Here is a 23,073-nt window from a genome sequence, read left to right as displayed (position 1 = left end):
CTTTTCTGGCAATATGTGCCGCAAAATACTTTGGCAACCTCTACAGAAAAGGCTCCAATTCATGTCAAAGATTCCAAAGCTAGACTAGCAATTTTGCATGTGCAAATGCGGCAGGAACGCACAAGTGTAAACTTCTCGTAATCGGAAAAAAATACACGACCTCAAGCCTTTAAAGATTATAAAGACTTTTCGCGTTATATATCGTGCAAATAAAAGAACACGGATGACACAAGTGTTAATGATTGGTTTAAAAATCATTTCATACCCGAGGCTCGGCAGTAAATTCGGTTGGTTTACCTGATAACGCAAAAAACTGTCCTTATTGTAGACAACTGTTCGGCTCATACTCCACTTTAATTTTTAGTGAAAGATAATGTATCCGCATTATTCTTTTCTCCAAATTGTGCGTCAATCATTCAACCTATGGATATCGGAATAGTGCGGGCGCTGATATGGAAATATAAAGTTTTTTTTTTCCTTTTTTCCCCCCTAATGGCAGATTGTGAACATTTACAAATGTAACCCAGTCCATTAATCTATACAAGGCCGGATGTGGTGGTCTCTTTATTACGGAGGCACCTAATAGGTAGGCCACCATCGCCTTTCCTATGAAGGGACGGACAGTTACAACCATGCCTTCTTCGGGATTCGAACCCAGGCCCTTCGGCATCGCAGTCAGCTTCCCTGACCACTATACCGACTAAGCGGCTGAAAATACACTCATGTCCATAAATTAAGGATAATGCAAAATCAGGCAAAGGAAGAGTTAGAAGCAGAACAAATTTGACTTATTTGTAAAGCTTATTTATTAAACAAAAGGTAAAGAGCAAAAAAAAAGATGCTATATGTTTGATATTATTAAAAAAATTAGCGATTTTTTCTCCTTGGAGCAAATTACAAAAAAAAACTTATTTACAAGAAACCAATATTACATGGTTGGTATGATTGTTAATACATTGTATGTCTCCCAGACGATGCAATACAGGCCGTACAACGCCTAGGCATGCTGAGTATCAAATTATCGATCTGATCTTGGAGGATACTACACCACTCAAAAAGCAATGCTCTCCGAAGCTCCGGTAGACATGTAGGAGGAGGTTGACGGGCTGTAACTCGTCGGCCAAGTATGTCCCACACGTGCTCTACTGGATTCAAGTCCGGTGAGAATGCTGGCCAGTCCATGCGGGTGATATTCTCCGATTGAAGGCATTCGCTTACGATGTTTGCACAGTGAGGACGGGCGTTGTCATCCATAAACACAAACTGTGCGCCCATGGCGCCCCGAAACAAACGTACATGTTGTTCCAGAATGACGTCCCGATAGATTTCGCTTGTCATGGTTCCAATTTGAACATGCAGGTCAGTTCTGGAACCCAGAATAATTCCACCCCAAACGAGCCCTCTTGCACCACCGTAACGGTGTCGCTCAATGATGTTTTCTTGGTGCTAACGGGTACCTGGAGCTCTCCATATGAAAGTCCGGCGAAACTCAGACTGCAAGCTAAACCTGGACTCGTCGGAAAACATCACACAAGCCCACTGTTGTGGTGTCCACAATACATGCTGTCTACTCCAGGCTAACCGCAGGCGGCAGTGAGTTGCAGTAAGTGGAACGCATCTGACACGTCTATGAGCATATAGACCAATCTGCCCTAAGCATAGTACACGGTCTGCCTTGAAATTGTCGTACCAGTGGCTGAAGAGAGCTGACGAGACATGTCTGAGGCTGTGCTCCGCCTGTTTCTTTTGGCAGTAACTGGCAAATACCGGTCCTCATTCGGCGTTGTAATTCTGGGGCGACCTGTGCTGTAACGTCTACTCACATTACCATCATCTTGGAATCGTTGACAAAACCTGGAGATGACACTCTGGGCAATTCCAAGTTCGTCTGATACTTTCAGTTGGGTATGCCCATATTCCAGACGGCCGATAATTCTACCACGTAAAAAATCATCTAAATGCGTCCTTTGTGTCATAACTATTCGGTTATTGCACTGAAATGCTTATAAAGCTCCTGCGAACAATTTTACTTCTTTGCCTGTATTCCTTATATATCACTCTCTTACACTCTCGTCATTGTGACGTAACATCGGTGTCATCTGGTTACTTCCTGAAATTTGCATATGATTCTTGAAGATGTGTGTAGTGATTTTACATGGGATATATTTATTTTAGAGTTCGATTTCTGCGTGACTCCGCATTATCCTTAATTTATGGACATGAGTGTATAAAGTAGAATTTTTAAAATCCCATGTTAAATTTCTTGAATAATGGCAAGACTATTCAAAAATTTTTGAAATATTTTAGAGTAAAATCTGATTTGTGGGAGCATGTCTCCAGATACTTTAAAAAATGCTTGGCATAATTTTATGGCCAACTAGCATATTTTGTGGTGAGGTTGATGAATATGATAGCTGCGAATGTGAAAGTTTTCGGATATCACAAACCAAAGGTTAAATTTTCCAATTAATGGAATTTTTAAAGAAATGTGGAGAAGCGGTAATAGATGAAGATGATACACCAGAAGTTTTTCATTGCGATGACATTGCCCCAGTTACCAATCAATTAAAGATGGCGATATCTGTAGTATGATTCTAGATCTAGAAAATACCGATAGCAAAGAAAATGACAGACAGTTTATTGGAAAAGAAAAAATTTCGCTTGACAAGTTAGTTGAAATTCTCGACACAGCATTTACTAGAGAACAATGGAACTTTGTAACTGAATAAGAAATTATGTCGGTCTACAGAATTAAAGAGATAATATTAGCACAAAAAAAGCAACTTAAACAACTTACATTGAAAGAAATGTTTAATAAAATAAACAAAATAATATTAAGCTTTTTTTGGGGGGGCGGGTAAATTTTGTTACCTCTTAGATCATAAATGTTTCATTATTTCATTAATCACGATTTCATATTTCAAATTTTATAATTTCTACCTGCCATCTTACAAGCGTTAAACTGATGATCTAATATCCAGAAAAATCCCCAAATCGCCGAAGTCCCGATCTCGGACTTTGTACTGTACTATGTAGAGGGTTTTTTTTTAAATAGTTATTTATCTTAATTTCAGTCCCCCTTTTACAGAGCGAATTTTTTTAAATATGTCCACACCTATGTATCGGTAGCCTTTCAATACTACACAAAGACTCCCCCCCCCCAAATTTCTACCATCAGATAGACTGAACAAATGATGCTCTTTCAGAATATCTAACTTGCTTTAAAAAAATTTCAGCACCTTTTTCAGAAAGAATCTCCTCCCCCCTTTTTTTGGCTATCTTGTTAGCAGCTAAATAAATGGAATTGTTTTGATTTAAAAATCCACTATATTTTTCAATCAAAAGATTAAATCTTTCATTGCTAAAATTCTTATGATTTTAGTGTTCTTAAATTTTTCAACACCTAAAACTAAATAATTTTTAAGTACCCCAGCATGAGATGCTCCCCCACATTCTTTTTAAATGAAAGAACATATTTAGCTCTTTGAATACATAAATATTTGCTTATGGCCAAATGCATAAGGGCTGAATAAACTGGTTCAGTTAAATCTTTGAAAATATAAACTGGCAAATTTATGCATGTGACACGATTCTTGTTACTAATTATTAGTATTTTTTCATATTTCGACTTGACATATTTGTAAGAATATTCCCATTGATAAGACAACAATTTAAAATACTGCAGATAAAAAATAAATTAAAATTTATGAAAACCATATAAATTTTTGGTCTTTTGGACAGTTAGTTCCCCATTTTTTACTAATTCAGTTAAAAAACTCAGAAATATTCAAAGAATATATACCACGACAGGGTTTCCCAAACTTTTTCTCATGACCCAAGAAAAATATTTATTGCTATTACAGTCAAAAGTCTTTAATCCGGACTCTTCTGGACATTCGGCGATTCTGGATTATAGATCATCAATTTAAATCTGGTAAGATGGCATGCAGAAATTATAAAATTAAAAATATGATACCATAATTTATGAAATAAAGAGCATTTATAATCTAAAGGGTATCAAAATTTACCAAAAAAAAAGTTTAATATTTATTTGTTTACTTTATTAAACATTTCTTTCAACGCGCGCATGCGTGAAAATTGCAACCAGAAAACTATTTGATGTGTATTCGTGATATTTATAATGACGAGGAATTTGATTTATATCATATCAAAGACGGAGTACATCGAGATGAAATACTACATTTAATAAAGAATTATTAAGCTTAATAAAATAAAAACATCTGCTCTAAAGATAAGGATAGTGCTGACAGATCAACTTCCAGTTCATTGCGCGCCGCGACGTCCTCCCCCGCAGAGCAGCGTGAAATTGATAAATAGATTTCGGAATGGTTAGAGAAACAAAGGAAATATGGTTCAACATTTAATTGGTTCCTGTATTTATTTTTTATAAAAGCTAGTTTGGAGAAAACTAACTTGTTGTTGTGATTCCATTTATCCATTTTTTGCAGCATTTCCACTTTTTGTTTGATGGACATCGAAACATGCTTTCGCTTTGTAGATCCTTTGGCAGCTCCAGAATCGGAAATTCTTTTTGACATAATCGAAAGTTCGAGCTTACTTTTATAAAATTGCTCTAACAGTTTGCAAGAAATAATAAGCCGGATCCAATTCGAAGATTAAGGAACAACGCAATTTGCAACATTAACTGAAATCGATAATTAGATAACTTTAGATTAGCTTACACCGTCCGTTATACATTAAACGCGCATGCGTCAACATATTATGCGCATGTGCGGAAAGTTTGTAGGTTTGAGATCCGGATTATAGATTATTCCGGATTAAAGACTTTTACTGTACTAAATTAAATAAATTTCAATGTTCAAATACATTTCCTTTTTGTGAAAGTCACAAAAATATATACAAAAATGTAAAATAACAAGTTTTAATCAGATGAGCTATGTTCTCATTAAATAGAACTTTCAGGTCTACAGATGACAAATTTTTAAATATGGTTCAACATTTAATTGGTTCCTGTATTTATTTTTTATAAAAGCTAGTTTGGAGAAAACTAACTTGTTGTTGTGATTCATCTCACTTGTCTCACAGTAACTTCAGAACAAACCTATGAAGTTCATAGTAGCAAGGAGTGCAAGATTGCCTCTGTCATTGGCAAGAGCTTTGAGCACCATATACGTGTCAATACAACTTTGCTTAGTTCTGCCCCCCGCCCCAATTTTGAAGACGACCAGCCCAGGGACAAAGAATCTGTAAGGAAAAGAATGAAAGCTTCCATAGACGCAATGTAAACTTGTTTCGCATCTGCGCCGCTATATCGAGGAGCCACGGCTGCTATGCAGTGAAACAGCAGTGCAGGGTGAAATTTAAATAGCGCAGTCCGAGGAGATAGTAATTTTTTTTACTTTGAAATTCCTCAGAATGTTTTATTTTCATACATTTCAGATAAATTGTGTAGCTGATCTTTTATCTTCTAATCTTTAATCGCCTAGATGTTTCGCATAGAACATCCTAAAATTTAATTGCAAAATAAATGAATAAATAAATAAATTTTATTATTTTTATATTCCTTATTTTACCCCTTAACTCTTCTTTCTGTAAACTCACAGAATTGTTATTCTTTTGATGTAATATCTAGCATTAATTTATAACTAACATCAGAATTAATAGAAAACAAAATTAACTACTGCTGTGATGTTAGATTTCTAACAAATCTGCAATTAATTACATAAATAACGCTATTTTTCTTTTCATATCAAGCATATTATTAAATATTAAAACAAAGAATAACACATTTCAGGTAAAAAAATGATTTTTATTGACATTTCTCAAGTTTTAGAATATACATATGCAAAATAATTTTAAGCATCTTCACAAATACCAAGACATTTTTTAGACAATTATTTGGAATGACCATTATGAAAACAATGAGCAAATTTTGCAGCCAAGAACCAAAAGCGTTTCACTTAAATTAACAAATACAAAATTACACTTAAAAGGCCTTTTAAAGAATTTCACATAAATTATTAAAATAAGTGATTTCATTACTTTTTCATAAAATATTCAATACTTCTTACATTTATTAATACAAGATTAAATACTGAACTTGAAAATCAATCCTTCCAGGTGTTATTAAAACCTGGGAAGAAATTTTATAAATAATCCACTGAATCAAATAAATATTGTTGCAGCTCATCCTGATGAAGATTATTTCAAATTATGAAATTAGAAATTGATTTTTTTAAATAGCAATTACAAAAATGACTATTTTCCATCTTCACTATACATATAATAATTCTAAAAATGCTGTAGCTTGGATTTTACATAATTTTAATTTTGCAAAAATCTATTTAATCCCGAATTATTCGACCAATGAGTGCATTTAATTCTGTAAGCTTCAAAAAGAAGAAACACATACCATATAATTCATAATAAATTTTTATAACTCCATATTTAAAATTTTATGAGCAAAATTTGCATGATAACTAACTGAAACAAAAAAAAATAATTAAAAATAATTACAGGTACCCCTAAATAAATTGAAAACACTGAATTCATTATAATTATCTGACCTCAAAAAATAAATAAATAAATAAATAAATAAAAATAAAATAAAATAAAAAAAATTACCAAGAAATTTTAATTATTTGGAATGACTATTATGAAAACAAAGAGTCAAAAGCATTTCACTTAAATTAACAAATACAAGATTACATTTAAAATGTCTTATAAAAGTTGCACAAAAATGATTAAAATAACTAATTTCATTCTCTTGGTCCATAAAATATTCAATACTTCTCACATTTATTAATATAAGATTAAATACTTAACTTGAAAATCAAACCTATAGGTATTAAGCCGTTTTGTAAATAATCCACTGAATCAAATAAATATTTTTGCAGCTCATCCTGATGAAGATTATTTCAAATTATGAAATTAGAACTTAATTCTTTTAAGTAGCAATTACAAAAAATGCCTACTTTCTACCTTCACTATACATATAATAATTCTAAAAATGCTGTATGCTTGGGCTTGGATTTTACATAATTTTAATTTTGCCAAAAATCTATTTAATAAAGAATTATTTGACCAATGAGTACATTTAATTCTGTAAGCTTAAAAAAAAAGAAAACACATACCATGCAACACATAATGAATTTTTATGAATCCATATTTAAAATTTTACAAGCAAAATTTGCATATAACTAACCAAAACAGAAAAAATAATTAAAAACAATTAAAAGTACCCCTAAATAAATTGAAAACACTGAAATACATTACAATTATCTGACCTCAACTTTAAAGAAGAAAAAAAAAGAGAAATTTTAATTATTTGGAATGACCATTATGAAAAAAGAGCAAAGTTTGCAACCAAAAGCCAAAAGCATTTCACTTAAATTAACAAATACAAGATTACATTTAAAAAGTCTTACATAAGTTGCACATAAATTACTAAAATAACTAATTTCATTCTTTTTGTTCATAAAATATTCAATACTTCTCACATTTATTAATATAAGATTAAATACTTAACTTGAAAATCAAACCTATAGGTATTAAGAAGTTTTGTAAATAATCCACTGAATCAAATAAATATTGCTGCAGCTCATCCTGATGAAGATTGTTTCAAATTATGAAATAAGAAATTAATTCTTTTAAATAGCAATTGCAAGAAATGCCTATTTTCCACCTTCACTATACATATAATAATTCTAAAAATGCTGTATGCTTGGATTTTACATAATTTTAATTTTGCCAAAAATCAACAGTCAATATTTCGACTAATAACCGTCAATTTTGTTGTACAGCATTCTTTGAGCATAACATGACAGGCGATCCAAACCATCAATTTTGTTGCACAGTATTCTTTGAGCATAACATGACAGGTGATCCACTATTATTGACGAGTTATTTCTTAGATAGTGCTATTGTTAAGCATATTGAAATAATAACAATAAACAATGTAGATACCTGTTTGTTCAAAATTTTGTCGGCACTGCACAGGAATGTAAATATCGCATCTTTGGTGAACAGTAATCGTGATCTTTGAAATGTGACGAACATATTAGTGCAGTTTTATACAAATCAGTTGGTGATTTATTTAACAAGTCTTGACAGGCGATCCAAACCATCAATTTTGTTGCACAGTATTCTTTGAGCATAACATGACAGGTGATCCACTATTATTGATGAGTTATTTCTTAGATGGCACTATTGTTAAGCATATTGAAATAATAACAGTAAACACTGTAGATACCTGTTTGTTCAAATTTTGTCGGCACTGCACAGGAATGTAAATATCGCATCTTTGGTGAACAGTAATCATGATCTTTGGAGTGTGAGGAACATATTAGTGCAGTTTTATACAAATTAGTTGGTGATATATTTAACAAGTCTTGATTACTGCATGCGGGAGCCCATTGTTTTGATCTATAAAAATGAAAACATTAATTTTATATTTTAAATTTCAATAAATCCATTTTCAGTGTTAGTAGAAAAATAGCAAACTAAAAACATTCCTTATACATTAGTTACACAATCTCGAGAAGGGTTATATATTTTTTAAGAACAAACATTAAATTATAATTTAAGGAAAAATTCATGTACATAATATGATTTATTACATTTCTGACATATTTATACTAATTCTCTATTATTTTGATCTATGAAAACAAAACAAAAAAAAAAAAAAAACAATTTTATTTTCTTTAATTAAAAGAACCTCTTTTCAGTGTTATTAGAAATTTAACCTTGTTAAAAAATTCCTTTTACATTAGTAACAAATTCTGAAACGATTGCATTTCATCTAATTTTATTTTGATGTACGAAAACCAATAATTTTGCAGATATTGTGTTAAATTTTAGTTACCGGTCATAGTATCTAGTTAAACAATTTAGCATTTCTTTGTACAGTTTTGTTAACAATATGACTAAAAAAGGATAAGGCACCAATAAAAAGTACACATTGTTCGTAAAGTGCATCTTTAAAATGTTTCCTTCCTTATTCACACTAATATGTAGTGGTTCCCTAAAGTGTTCGTACACTTATGTTTCAGTGAAATAGTGCTGTGAGAATTTTTTAATATCTATAAATTTATCTTAGCAAAACTCTATAAAAGTATTATAAGAATACAGTAAAACTTTGGGGGGGGGGGAATTAATAATTAAAAAGTAACAAAAAAGTTACCTCACAAAAATCTTCGTGCACTTTAAAGAAATCTGCAGACACTATTACAAAATATTGCAGTTAAATTTCTGTCAGTTTTTGTAGGATATCCTGCAGCATTCAAGCTTGTAATACATAAATTACAAAAATTATCCTCTAAAATATTAGAAGAAAAAATTTTTAAAAAATTTGGTTTTATTCAAAATCACTTCGAGATATGAGAAAATATTGGGCTTTATAATCAAATTCAATTCCGGGCTACAGCGCATTTTTTACAAATTCTTAAAGTGTATGAACACTTTTGGGAGCAACTGTATCACAAGCACAGTTATCTTGAATATTTACAGAAGAACACTGAACTATTTGTCCATGATGAGGAACACTTAATGGAAAAAAAACAAGCTATTTATTTAAATTATTCCAAATACATGAAATATTTGCTTCTCTATCAAAAATTGAGATATATATATATTATTAATTATCAAAGCTTAGTTTCTTTTAAACTTAGAAATGATTTACCTAATAGGATCCTTACGAAATCTGAAAAATTTCCTGTCTGGTGTTTTTCGAGATGTCCCACAAACACTACAGCGATACCAGGATTTGGGTTGTTTGCTAAGTAAAAGATAGATTGAGTTAGTCTGTTATTCACTAAACCACATCAAATATTGAGAGAAATCAAAATTATATTTTTATAATAATGAATATAAAATTTTCAAAAATAATCATAAAATACGAAAAATTGTATATAACTATCAATATACTACATTAAAAATAGTCTTCAGTGGCCACTAATATTAACTAAGTTTATAAATTTTCTCAGATAAATTATTTGGTAATTATAGCATAAATTTAAAGCTGAAGCATAATATAATTTATTAATAAAATTAATTTATGCAATCATACATGCCATTAGTTGCCGCATTATTATAAATGACAAATTTATTCCTGATCGCTCGTTTTGTCGTAATATTATTATTAGTTGACTTTAAAGCTTAAAACTCAGTAAAAAAATTTGGAAAGAAATAGCAATATGCCTGCAAAAACTATAGTATTTGTTTGCCATATGATTAATTATATAAATTGAGATTCATATGCTAAAATGCAAAGTTAATATATTAAGAATGAAAATCTAGCTGCTGTGTGATACAATGAGACAAAATATTTTTGGAGCTTGGGAATCAAAATTAATGTACTATACAAAATCAATTTTTAAAATCTATGATAGGTTTTCGAATTAAAAAAGCAAGCTTACCTCACAGAAAGAGAATCGGGTGAATTCCGGTGATCGTCCTTGCGAAACATCCATCTTATGATCAGCTTAAATAACCAGAGAAAAGAACTGAAAAAAACTTTCAATGAACCTCTTCGAACAACGTGGTAAAAGATTGCTAATATGGCTGACGACATGCCGGTTTCTTGCCTGCTATTTCGCACATGCGCAGAAAGGTACGGAGGGTGGATGGATTGCCCCTTTAAAATAAGCTTCAGGGACATACACAGAGTGTCTCTTCAGTCTGGCGGAGCCACATTTGCTTCGGGAAACCTTTACTTCTTCTCCTTAGAGATTCTTTGCCAGGGAGACTGGTCCGCTCACACTGCTCTTACCCTACCATCAATCTCTCAAGAGGGCTTTTTAGAGTGCCGCTATGTTGTATAGACACTATAAATTTATAAACATTCCATCCATGTCTTCTCCGGGCTTCTTTGGTATAGAAGACAGCGTCACTAACCACTCTCCTAATTGCTTTTTGTGTCAAAAATGGATACTCTTGATGACAGGCCAAATATCTAGCAATGGTATTCTGTTCAAGCTGTCTTGAAGCTCTGTATCACAAGAGAGTTCAATAATAGATTCAATACCTGAATCCAAGGAAAATATTCTTTCAGATTTGTCTGCAATCCTATCAGATGTTCGTTGACGGTACATTAAATTTCATTAGGCATGGAACTAACAGTGTATCTTTTTTGCACTTCATAAAAGCACTGTAATTTCCTACTTTCACACAAACTGAGTCTTTTCACTGCAGCTTCCATTTTTTCTTACATTTTCAATACAGGTACAGTTTCTTTGTAATAAAAGTTTTAATTTATTTGAAAAATAAAAAATGTTATAAAAGTAAGATAACTTCATCAGACAAATAACAACACTTATACTACATCTTTAGCCATAAGGTACTGTTGGTTTAAAAAAAAAAAAAAAAAAAAACTTTTCTCATTTCCAAGTCTCTTCAATACATTCTTTCTGGATAACCATTGTACTTGACAATGTAAAGGATGTTGTTTATGGTCACTGTCCATATTTTCCCATAATGCACTGAACAAACCTGGAATTCAAGGGACAATGCTACATAAAATTTATAAATTTCATATATTCTTGCTTAACAGTTTGCAAAAGCAATAGCAATTTTTATAGCCTTCTGTGTGTAAGCTGCAATGCAATCATACACATTCTGGTTCCATGGCCTTTATTTTGGGAAAAACGCCCTGCACAGATAGATGCCTGCCATTGCACAAGCACCACTGCTGCTCAGTCCCACATAATTTTCCAGTCATTGTCATTTCGACTGAAGTAAGTATCAATCAAGTTAAAAATTTCTTCTACTGTTGTTCTTGCAGCTAATTGCTTGAAAAACAGAATTCTTCATTATATGTATTCTGAAAATCATAATTCACTAAACACATTAAATTGGCATTATCTGATATATCTACCCTTTCACTGACTTACATAGGAAATAAAAATGCATTGCTTTAAGTAAACTGCATCTCTAGATCAGTGCAAGCTGCAACTCTCGACAAATCAGTCTCTTCGATATTATCTGCTATTTCCACAACTTCATACTTCTCTATGTTATTGAAGAGAAAGCATAATTATTTGGTTTTGGTGGTTTTTTTTTTTTTTTTTTTTTTACATAGATGAGTTTACATGAGTACACGTTTTTGTATTACATATATTATGCAACATTTTCATTGCAGGAATTATTAACTTTATCACAATTGTATGAGGATATCCAACTTCAGCAATTAATTCGGATATTTCATAAAAAGCCATAACTAGATTTTCAGACACACTGCTGAGAAACATTCAACGATAAAGTTTGTTATTAAGTCTTTCTTCTTAATTATACAGAAATCAATCACCTTGTTATTGAAGTTTGAATGATTTAATTCCAAGTGCCGCTTCAGTTTTGAAGGTCTCATTTGATAAGGCCATATAACAAATAACGCACAATGGTTTTTCATCAGCAGCTTTCATGAAACCAAATTTCATATAATCATTAGTTTACTCTCAGATCTAGAATATTTTCTTCTTTTTTATATGTGTAATGGCCTCATGCAGCAGTCCTGAATTTCATGTTTGGCTGAACATCACTTAGGTGTTTATTGTTAGTGTCATCAACAAAAATTGTTCCCATCTGGACATCATCTGATTGTTATCACTTATAACAAGCACATTTGTGGCTGTTGTTTTACTAACCATTTTATCCATTCATAATTAGATAGGATATATTGTAATGAATAGTAAATAAGTGCAAAAAAATGTACATAGTATAAGCTAACAAATAATCAGTAAGAGGGTGAATAAAGCTGTATCGCCAGCAATAGTTGACAGGTAAATGGCAGCAGACCCTAGCAATGATTTTCCACTTTCGTTCAGACTCAGTGTCGCTTCCAGACACTTTCATACGAAAACATTTGGGTCTGCTGTCATACTTCAGACAAGTCTAATCAAGTTTTGGTGGCACTGTAGATTTCATTAAAATAGGAACTAAACCTAAGAAATAAATTACTAAGCAATAAATTTCAGTATCGTGTGTTATCTAAGACATTAAATAACTAAATCTCTATTGATAAACTATAATATAGTTTTGTATTACTGCAACATGCAAGGTTAGTAATTTCATTAAATTTAATCTGAGACTCGGCATTAGGGAGAAAGAAACCAAAAATATTATTATAGGGCAATATGCATAATAATCTATTAATCATTTAATAACATATTCAAAAGCTTTCTGCTATACATAATTATTAAAAGTTATAAATTTAAAAAAAAATTTTCTATACAATTTCTTTATACACTTGAACATTTCACTAAAAGAAAATATTCCAAACAGTCTACTATGAAATAAATTGCTAACTAATTTTTCCATTTCCAAAATGCAGATTTCAAATGAAGTAGATTTCTTAAATCAAGACCTTTATAGTCTAATTTGATTTTTCCATTTTAGGTACGATCAACATTAGAAAAAATAATAGCTCTAGCGGACAAATTACAAGTGCCTAGACCATCCATTCCTCAACATGTAACATGAAAAAAAAAATTTTTTTTCAACCGAGAATGGTGACTGCGAGTACAAACTGGGTTTTGCTATGCTTTGGGTGGACTTTTAGATGGCAATATCGAGAGCTAGAGGGAAAGAAAAAATCCTAATGTACATAAAAGAAAATATTTCAGGAATGAGAATGCAGAGATGACTGAACCACTGCACATCCTCTTTCATCTGTAAGGATGCAGCATTTATCTACACCACTGACAAGCAGGACTTACAAGTGGAAGTATTTCAGTGCTGATTTGCCTTAAGAGTATTTTTATGTTTGAATATCTGAAAGCATTAATTTAATGAAAGAAAGAATGTCCAATAAAGGGAAATAATTTAAACAAATTTCATAAATCTTGTTACAGGAAACAGAAACTGTCTCAGATTTAATTTCTATATTGTATTTGAAACCTAGATTTACAGCTGTGAAGAAATATTTGATATAAAATCCATGACGCAAAAAGAAGTTTAGAAAAAATATATGCATAAATATTTTCATACTGTGATATTTTAGATGATTATTTAATATGTAGTGAAAAACCACTCAATAATGAATTGGAATACAATAATAGAATTAAGTCCAGAATATGACTTCCAAAAACATGGACCACTGTTTTAAAAATGAATACGTATTAACTCATATGAACATTATGAGAGACTATTTAGTATCATTAAATAAATTCCTCTTTTTAATCACAAAATGATTTCTGTGGATCTGGTTCCCTCGCTAATCTTCATAACTAAATGTTAATATACACATGCAAGATTATTTTAAAAATTATTTTAAAAAATGCAAGATAAATTTTAACTTTAATTTGCGCTTAATTCCCTTTTTTATTTGGTTATTTCCCCTTTTTATCCTAAAAATAGTTATTGCTTATAAATTGTTCTAAACTGTGTTATTTCAAAATTAATCGCTGCCATGATTCTTACATAACATTAATGACACAGATACTTACATAAGGCTTCAGCAAATGTACAACAGTTCAGATTTGGGAACTGAAACTTCAAATTAACCAGTGAAGAAAAATCCGAACTAAATCATTTTTACTACACTTTCATCTTGAATACATCACATTCTTTCTCGCACGCTAATGCTTTTTGTTTCTTCTACCTCCAAATATATTTCAAAAGTCTTAATGATATAGTTTGCAAGAACATGTGCACTTACTATGCCAATTTATCTGCATTTGCTTAGAAAATATTTGTCAATAACAATGCATCTACATGTCTTCAATATCCTAATTATTTCATACATACATATACAAGGTGTGTTCAAAACGTTCAGTGAATTTTATCATAAAAAAAAAAAAAAAGGAAACAAGAGAAACAAGAAAAAAAGCTTTACTGGCCTTCAAAGTATTTGTCATTAGCAACAATACATTTTTGACATCGGGTGTACAATTGTTGGAAACTGTCTGCAAACGCTTCTTTCGGTATGGCTCGAAGCACCGTTGTCGGATCTCAGTAATGTCGGAAAAGTGTTGGCCTTTCAGAACTCCTTTGAGGTGAGGGAGCAGGAAGAAGTCCGCGGGAGCCAGATCTGGAGAATATGGAGGGTGATCCAAAACTTGAACCTGGTGCCTGTCGAGGAATTGAGTTACACGGATCACAGTGTGCGGCCGGGCATTGTCATGGAGCAGATTCCACTGTCCATTCCGGTACTGTGGCCGAATCCGGCATATGCGTAACAGCAGCCGTTTCAAAAACCCCTCATAGTATTCCGCATTGACGGTTGTAGCCACGGGTACAAATTCACGATGGATCAAACCCTTACTGTCGAAAAAGACGATCAACAAGGTCTTGATCCTGGATTGTGTCAAACGACTTTTTTGGGAGGGGGTGACGACGTTGAACACCATGCCATGGATTGCCGCTTGGTCTCCGGATCGTATTGATAGCACCACGACTTATCCCCTGTAATTATTGTTTCCAAGAATTGCGGATTCCGGTCACACATGTCAATAAAATCTCCAGAGGTTTCGATCCGGTATTGCTTTTGCTCGTCTGACAGCGAGTGCGGTACAAACCGGGCACATATCTTGTGTTTATGCAAATGTTTGTGCACAATGGTGCTCACGCTGTCTAGGCTTATCTGCAATTTGCCAGCTATCATTCTTAAAGATAGTCGTCGATCTGCCGCCAAGCATCCATTGAACTCGTTCCACATTGTCTGGAGTTGTGCTTGTTGTAAGGCGCCCCGACCGTGGCTCATCTTTGACATCCTCCTTTCTGTCTGTAAAGCATTTAAACCACTCATAAACACACTTTTTACTCACTGCTTCCTGACCGTAAACTTTCACTAACATGTCATGTGTCTCCGTTGCCGTTTTGCCTAACTTGAAGCAAAACTTTATGTTTATGTGTTACTCCATGTCACATTGACAATCTTTCTCACACTGACTGTGTTAAACTGCTCATAGCGTGCGCTTCCTCTTATCTGTCGTAAAATGGCCGTTAGATCGCTCTAGACGACATTTCTCTCACTGCGTCTGCGTGAGTGCAAGATCATAACCGGTGTGGTTTTTTTAATTATGAGATCAATCACCGAATTTTTCGAACACACCTTGTATATTAAGTTCAGATGTTTCAGAATACCATCTTAATTTTCCTATGCATTTAAAAGTAGGTGCTCTCTTTTAAAAAATAATAATTGCAAAATATGTTCATTGCTGTTTTTAAAAATATATTTCTCAAGGTTAAATAATATAAATTATTCATATTTATGTCTTATAGAAAGGGTGTATGATAACAAAATACTCATATTAACTTTTAATTACACACTCGCGTTTCTCATTTTAAATCTGCAGAATTTGACATGTATAAAAAATAAGTTACTAAAAGATATCAACTTATACTTTTATTCAAAAAAAAAATTGAAAATTGGTCCAAGTTCTAATGAAAATACACAGCTTTGTGAGATTCACATACATATTAAAAAAATACATATACTTTAAAAATATTCTGATTTCCTAATTTATGTTTTACCTATTTTACTGTTATCAGGTAACACAAATGTTAACTGCTGACTGATTGAATGAAAATATATTTGACAGAGAGATGGACAGCAAAAGAAACAGAATAACCATCAACAGAAAATCAAACATATGGTTTATCAGAAACATAGATTGCATATCTTTTTTAAGGAGTGTTTGAGACATAAAGAATGCAAATTATCCTTAAGAGATGATGCAGTCTTCCCAATTACAAACTACCTCAACGCCCACAAAAGCCAAATCATTTTGAAATTCATGTATATCTAAGTTTTTATTATTTTTTCGGAACTTTTGAACTATGAATATGTTATTAACTACTACTAATAATGTAAAAATGAATTCAAGAGAGAGTTATGTTACATGCAAATGCTGCTAGTGATATTCACATGTCATTTTCTCAATACTGTTAACAGGTTCTTCAAACAACATTAACCTAAATTTCAAACTAAACCGCCATGAATCAAAAGGGTGAATAATTAATATGAGGGGGAGGGAAGATGAGAAAATAATGCATTGGTTTGTCAATACCTGGATTAAAATAAATTTATTTAAAATTGCTCATAAATACATGTATGCTCATCAGCACCTGTTTTAATGTCTATAGACATTGGATTGGATTAATTTATTAAAGCAAGGCATACAAGGGTTATCTGTCAAAGCTCCACCCTAGTTTTCACCAACAGCACATCACAAAGAATAGAAACGAAGGGTTTTGTACCCTTCTCCTTTCTCTACAATCTACCTCGCAATATCTAGTAGACAACTACAATGGTATTCATTTCATATTATAATAATTGTAACAAATATGCAGAATGTTTTAAATATACAAGGAAGTAAAAACTATAGATGCAGTTCTGATCAGTTAATAATGCAAGTGATTTAAGGGGAAAATACCAGAAAACTGGAATTAGAATAAAAACATACAGTAAAGTGTGATTATTTTCCTTTGAAGATTTCTAATTTACAAAAACAGGCAAAACATTTTCATTTCTTCAAATATACTTTTTTTTTTATTTCACAGAATACTTTTATTTATTCATTCTGCTAACTATATAATTAAATATATAGCTATATAATTAATCTTCAAAATGTGTTGAAATTCTGAGCTCAAATTAAATTCTTATTTATACATTAGCATACTGCAACATCTTAAAAGTTCCAAAATAATTTTAAAATTAGTGCATTATCACTCCTAAAAGGCTGGATATAAATTAAAAAAGTTAAAGGCCATTAAAACGATTTAACTAGCAGTAACTATAATAATTATCATAGTATTATATAATATTACTAAAAGTCGTTCTATACATAAAGTTCAGTTTTTACTGAAAAATAAAAATTGACATCTATAATTTAAAACAAGCACAAAAAGAGGGGGGAGAAAAAGAAAAGAACAATCCAAGGTGAGAGGGATTTGTTCTGAGTTTTGGCATAAAAAGTGCTACTGACCGTAAAAATGCTTGGTTACTCAAATAATTTCAAATCTGATTTAATCAGTCTTCAAACATATAAATTTTAGTAATGTAGTAATTTAATTTTTAAAAGATTGACATAGATAATTTGAAGTTTGAAAACATCACAATGCAGATTTTATCTAAGTAAGTATTATTTAATAGCAAGAGTTATTGCATACAAAAATTACGAACAAGTTTATCTTAATTCATAGAAAATTTTTAAAGAAACTAAACTGCACATATATGCATATCATATACATGCAATTTAGAAGTTCAAAATCCTTTCAGCACCACATTTGAAATATGCTTCGCAACTTTTGCTGGCAAAAAAACAATTTCATTATTCAGGTTAACTTTAGCCAGTAACCATGTTACTACATAAAAGAATCATAGTTACTTTCTCATTTACACTGAAATAGCATTGCTCTAATAACATAGTACATATATGCACATACTGAACTACGCTGCTTACATGAACAACATATTATTAAAAAATTCAGGGGATGCAGTTAAAATTTTTTGTTTTTCACATGATACTATAAACAAACGAATTTCTAAAAATGTATACCATTAATAGCAAAAATTTTCAAATAAAAGGCCTTCTCTTCCTGTTATTTTTATTATTAAATTCCGAATATAAAACTTGAATGCTCGTATAATTCAAATTTTTGCGAAGTGAATAAAAATGAGAACTAACCAATGGTGACAAAAATACATATACTGTTGTACAAAACCTTTCAATCTGTATTTCAAACAATTTTTACTATCATTATCTACACTGCTTTCAAAACTTATGTCGAAAGGTTTTACCAGATAGATGGTGATCTCTGCTATTTTTAATGTCTTTGTTCCCAGAATATCATTTATGGTACATTTCAGTTTCCTTCTGCAGGCCAACTATATAGTTGTCTGTATCCCATGAAACTTGATGGAATGTCTTAAGTGTTAACAATGCTGTTATGACTATTAATAATATTTTATGAATATAAAATGTACAATTGTGATCAGCCTATTGTCCAGGATTCAAAAATTTTTTACACAAGAAAAGCACTTATTGTTTTTGTATTTAGGTAAGGCAATAAGATATAATAAGCATTTACCTTTTGAATTTTTTAAGTTTTCTGCTTCATTAACACACATAAATAAATATTCATAATATTACAATCTCTCTTATTTTCACTTTATAAATCAACACTTTCTGTTTACATGTATCAATATTAAACAATATATGCAAGACTACAGCTTATCTCAATAAAAAGCAGATTTTTATTACTTTAGGTTATGCTTAACTGAAAAAAAAAAAAAAAAAATTTACTTTCTTTACTTCGCACCAAGTAAGTAAAAATACTTGGGCACAAAGTGATTTAAGCAATTAAAAAATCTTTCTCTCTGTGCCTGAAATGAAAAAGCTAATATCATATATGGTAAAATAAAATGATTATTGATTTATAAAATGAAGTACTGATAAAATCTATAGCTGAAATGTGACTGCAAATTGATAATAATAAAACTTTTACATTGATTCTTTATACCCAATTTCGATATGAAATATGTTTAATGTTATGCAATAATTGGAATTTCTCATCATCTGCAAAGTGAATATGAAATATTATGCTTTGATCTACTTGGCAAACTCAAGTATATCTTAAGCTATAAAATATGCATTTTGTTGCTATCAATATTTCTAAACTGAAAATTCATAGCAATTTAAAAAATAAAGAGAAATTAATCTGTAATATGAATCAAGTTTTTATCATAAATCATAAATTTATTCATTAACATAGGCCTTTTCAAGAAAAAATATTTTGTAATATCAACAAATTGTAAAATTTTTCTAAATGATTATATTCTTTAGCAAAGAGTATTTTTATTTATCTTTTCATAACAATTTATGTTTTAGTGACAGAATACGGATGCTTTACTTTGACGGTATATGATGGAATTTTTCTGAACTGTTAAATGAAAGTTTAGTGTAACTTGTAAAAAGATCAATAAAATAAAAATATACTAAATTTTTATTAACTTTTTCTTCTTATTACGTTAAATGCATGATGCAGAAAGAAAATAATGCATCAATATAAAAAATACATAATTTTTTCCATAGGTCAAACAAGATCATGCACGATCTATTTGCCAAAAAGGGGAATATATTATTTTTAAAATTTTTATCACAATTCTTCCATTCAATGCAAAACTGAAACATTTCTCCAGCACATCTTAACTGTAGTTTTGTGATTACATATTTCCAATGTCTGTCATCAGTTAAATATTTGTGTCTTTTCTAACACTAATTAATTAAGCCATTTTTAATTTTTCTTTGAGTTGTCCAATTTCATACAGAAAGAAATTTCACTTCTGCAAACTTTTTATGAAAGAATCACAAATATATACCCCATTATTAATAATAATGAATTTTATCTAGAAATGATTCAGTATCTTATATATGTTACACAAATTTATCTAATCAGAATTTTCTTTCGCATTTTCTCAAATACTTGAATTACTAACAGAGATAACTTGTAATATCTCACTATGAATAAATTGTAATAAATTTATACTTTCATTATCCATTATGTGTTATTGTGCATCTTTTATTTACAATTATGGATACATAATTTTTATATCTACAAAACAGATTAAAATTAAGTGAAATTTATCCTTATCAGTGATTAAATGTGAACTTTTTGAACAAAAAAGGTGAAAAGTAGCTATTGAGGGGAATTTGTTTAATTTGCATGTCACTCACCATCCAGAAGCTTGCAAAACCTCAGCATGCTATTTGGAAGCCTGTCTTCCTCTTAACTGTCCTGTGCCAGTTGAAACACTCAACCAGTTCAGGCATGTCACAAACTGAAGAATATGTGAATGTTTCTCTTGTTTAGTTTTCTAAACATATAATTCAAGAAGAAGGAATTTGCACATAATGGCTTGTATGTAACTGACATATTAATCATATGTAAATACTGAAGCATTCATGTTAAAGGCCCCCCCCCAAAAAAAAAAAAGAAAAAAAGAATGCTCTAATGAAACGTACACCTAATACTAGTCAGTTAAGGGGGGAAAATGTACCCACTCCAGGCCCACATGGGATTAAGTATAAGGTTACACCTCTTAGTAGTTTTCAAATGGAAAAAATGTACCTCAGTGGGAAAAGAATTTAAGAATACCATAAAATTAAGTTTGAAATTTCAGTGCATAAATCAGATCGCCCAGCTGTGCATGATTATTTAGTAATATAATTACTAAATAATATTATTTAGTAGGAGATACTTTCAGACATAAGTACATACCATTTTGTGCAAGTTCTGAGAAATAAGAAATAAATAATCAACTACAACATAAGGCAGGAAATATAGTAGCTGATGAAACACGTGATTATTTTTTTCCATACAGTTGCAGTAACTTATCAGTTAGAAAAACAGCAATTTAATCTGGAGCTGTAGTGGCTGATGAAACATGAGAATTCCCCCTCCCCATACAGTTGCAGTAATTTACGGATTATAGAAACAGCAGTTTTTTTTTTATATGTTATCACAGTTTTTTAAGTAAATAAATAAACATGAAATTTTAAGTTTTTATTTTCACAAAGTTTATTTTTTTAAATGTGAAAATTACATACCTTTATTTATAATGTCAAGCTAGTATTTTTCAATTTTCTTACCAATAGAAAATTTTACAGCATGCACCCATGGATATGAAAATATGCATTTAATTGATACTGATGTAAAAATTAGTTTCATAATTAAATTTATATAAGAATTTCTCACATTTTCCAATATTTTTCATCAACTTTTGTATTGTTGCACATGAAATGGCTACTGAAAACCAATTGGTTACATTAAAAAAAATTAATAAAAATTGCTTGTCGTTCACTAAAGGCAATACAGTACAAAGTCTTTAATCTGGACTTCAGTGATTCCAAATTAGGGGTTTTCTGGTTAGGGCTATCTGCCTAAGGGGAGGGATGCCTTCGTGGAGGACTTTCTAAGGGAAACTGGCTCGTATACACGTTACACATGGGGAAAACCACGAAAACACCCTTGCAGTCAGCCCGTTCACGGGATTCGAACCTCGGACTGAACTACCAGTGTTCAGCGACTTTACCTCTGGTGAGCAGGGTTTTTTCCAGGTATAGATCATTAATTTAAATCTGGTAAGATGGCATGCAGATATTATAAAATTAAAAATATGAAACCATAATTTATTAAATAAAAAGCAATTATAATCTAAAGGGTATCAAAATTTACCAAAAAAAAAGCTTAATATTTATTTGTTTACTTTATTAAACATTTCAACGCGCGCGTGCTTAAAGCATACATTACGCATAGTCGAAATTAGAAAATTGCAACCAGGAAACTATGCGATGTGTATTCGTGATATTTATAATGATGAGGAACTTGATTTAAATCATATCAAAGATGGAGTACATCGAGGTGAAATACTACATTTAGTAAGGAATTATAAGCAGAATAAAATAAAAACATCTGTTCTGAAGATGAGGATAGTGCCGAAAGACCAACTTCCAGTTCATTGCGCGCCACGACGTTTCCCACCGCAGAGCAGCGTAAAATTGATAAGCAGATTTCGGAATGGTTAGAGAAACAAAGGATATGCCTTTATCCATTTTTTTGCAGTAATTCCACTTTTTGTTTGATGGACATCGAAACATGCTTTCGCCTTGTAGATAGATCCTTTGGCAGCTCCAGAATCGGAAACTCTTTTTGACATAATTGAAAGTTCAAGCTTACTTTTTATAAAATTGCTCTAACAGTCAGCAAAAAATAATAAGCCAGATCCAATTAGAAGATTATGGAACAACGCAATCTGCAACATTAACTGAAATAGATAATTAGATAATTTTAGCTTAGCTTATACCATCCATTATACATTTAACGTGCATGCGTAAACATATTATGCGCATGCGTAAAGGTATTATGCACATGCGCAGAAAGTTTGTAGCTTTGAGGTCCAGATTATAGATCATTCCAGATTATGGACGTCCGGATTAAAGAGTTTGCACAGTATTCACTTTATTTCACCCATGGTAGGATATATAATAAATTCATAATGGAGGGAACTTAGTTGCAAGTTTAGAAACACTTTTTTATGAACATTTTTATACTACATATATTATAAAAATCCATCTGAAAATCTGTATCAATTAA

The 23,073-nt window shown here is 31.2% G+C and overlaps 2 protein-coding genes across 12 annotated transcripts in view; one reads left to right on the top strand and one right to left on the bottom strand.

Annotated features, from left to right (window-relative positions):
* The window catches only part of LOC118185241 (uncharacterized), a 265,229-nt gene extending 245,303 nt beyond the window's left edge, over positions 1 to 19,926 (top strand). For 8 of the 11 annotated variants that reach the window (XM_035355075.2, XM_035355073.2, XM_035355078.2 and 5 more), the window contains one exon: positions 13,372 to 13,836. In XM_035355075.2, the coding sequence (XP_035210966.1) occupies positions 13,372 to 13,455 (84 nt within the window). In that variant the 3' untranslated portion in view covers positions 13,456 to 13,836. Of the gene's footprint in view, positions 1 to 13,371 lie in introns of all 11 variants that reach the window. The other 3 variants (XM_035355071.2, XM_035355072.2, XM_035355070.2) reach the window with 1 other exon arrangement.
* Positions 5,771 to 10,872, bottom strand: LOC118185246 (uncharacterized). The gene is made up of 3 exons (XM_085817128.1): positions 10,398 to 10,872; positions 9,662 to 9,757; positions 5,771 to 8,406 (listed from the first exon to the last, which is right to left on the bottom strand). Exons 1-3 carry the CDS (start codon positions 10,637 to 10,639, stop codon positions 8,178 to 8,180), a joined length of 567 nt encoding a protein of 188 aa, XP_085673254.1. The 5' UTR covers positions 10,640 to 10,872; the 3' UTR covers positions 5,771 to 8,177.
* Positions 19,927 to 23,073: the final 3,147 nt, after the last annotated feature.

Source organism: Stegodyphus dumicola, chromosome 5 (assembly GCF_044657685.1).
Source record: "Stegodyphus dumicola isolate Sdum_Otavi_A_Nest chromosome 5, ASM4465768v1".
Taxonomy (NCBI): Eukaryota; Metazoa; Arthropoda; class Arachnida; order Araneae; family Eresidae; genus Stegodyphus; species Stegodyphus dumicola.
Note: the sequence above shows the minus strand (reverse complement) of the source record. Positions and strands in the feature narration are given on the sequence as shown.

Excerpts from the sequence above, each read along its gene's own strand:
- LOC118185246 (XM_085817128.1), bottom strand. The coding sequence starts at position 10,639 with ATGTCCCTGAAGCTTATTTTAAAGGGGCAATCCATCCACCCTCCGTAC. Across the intron at positions 9,758-10,397 it reads CCCGATTCTCTTTCTGTGAG|CAAACAACCCAAATCCTGGT; the intron begins GTAAGCTTGCTT and ends TCTTTTACTTAG. Across the intron at positions 8,407-9,661 it reads TTTCGTAAGGATCCTATTAG|ATCAAAACAATGGGCTCCCG; the intron begins GTAAATCATTTC and ends TCATTTTTATAG.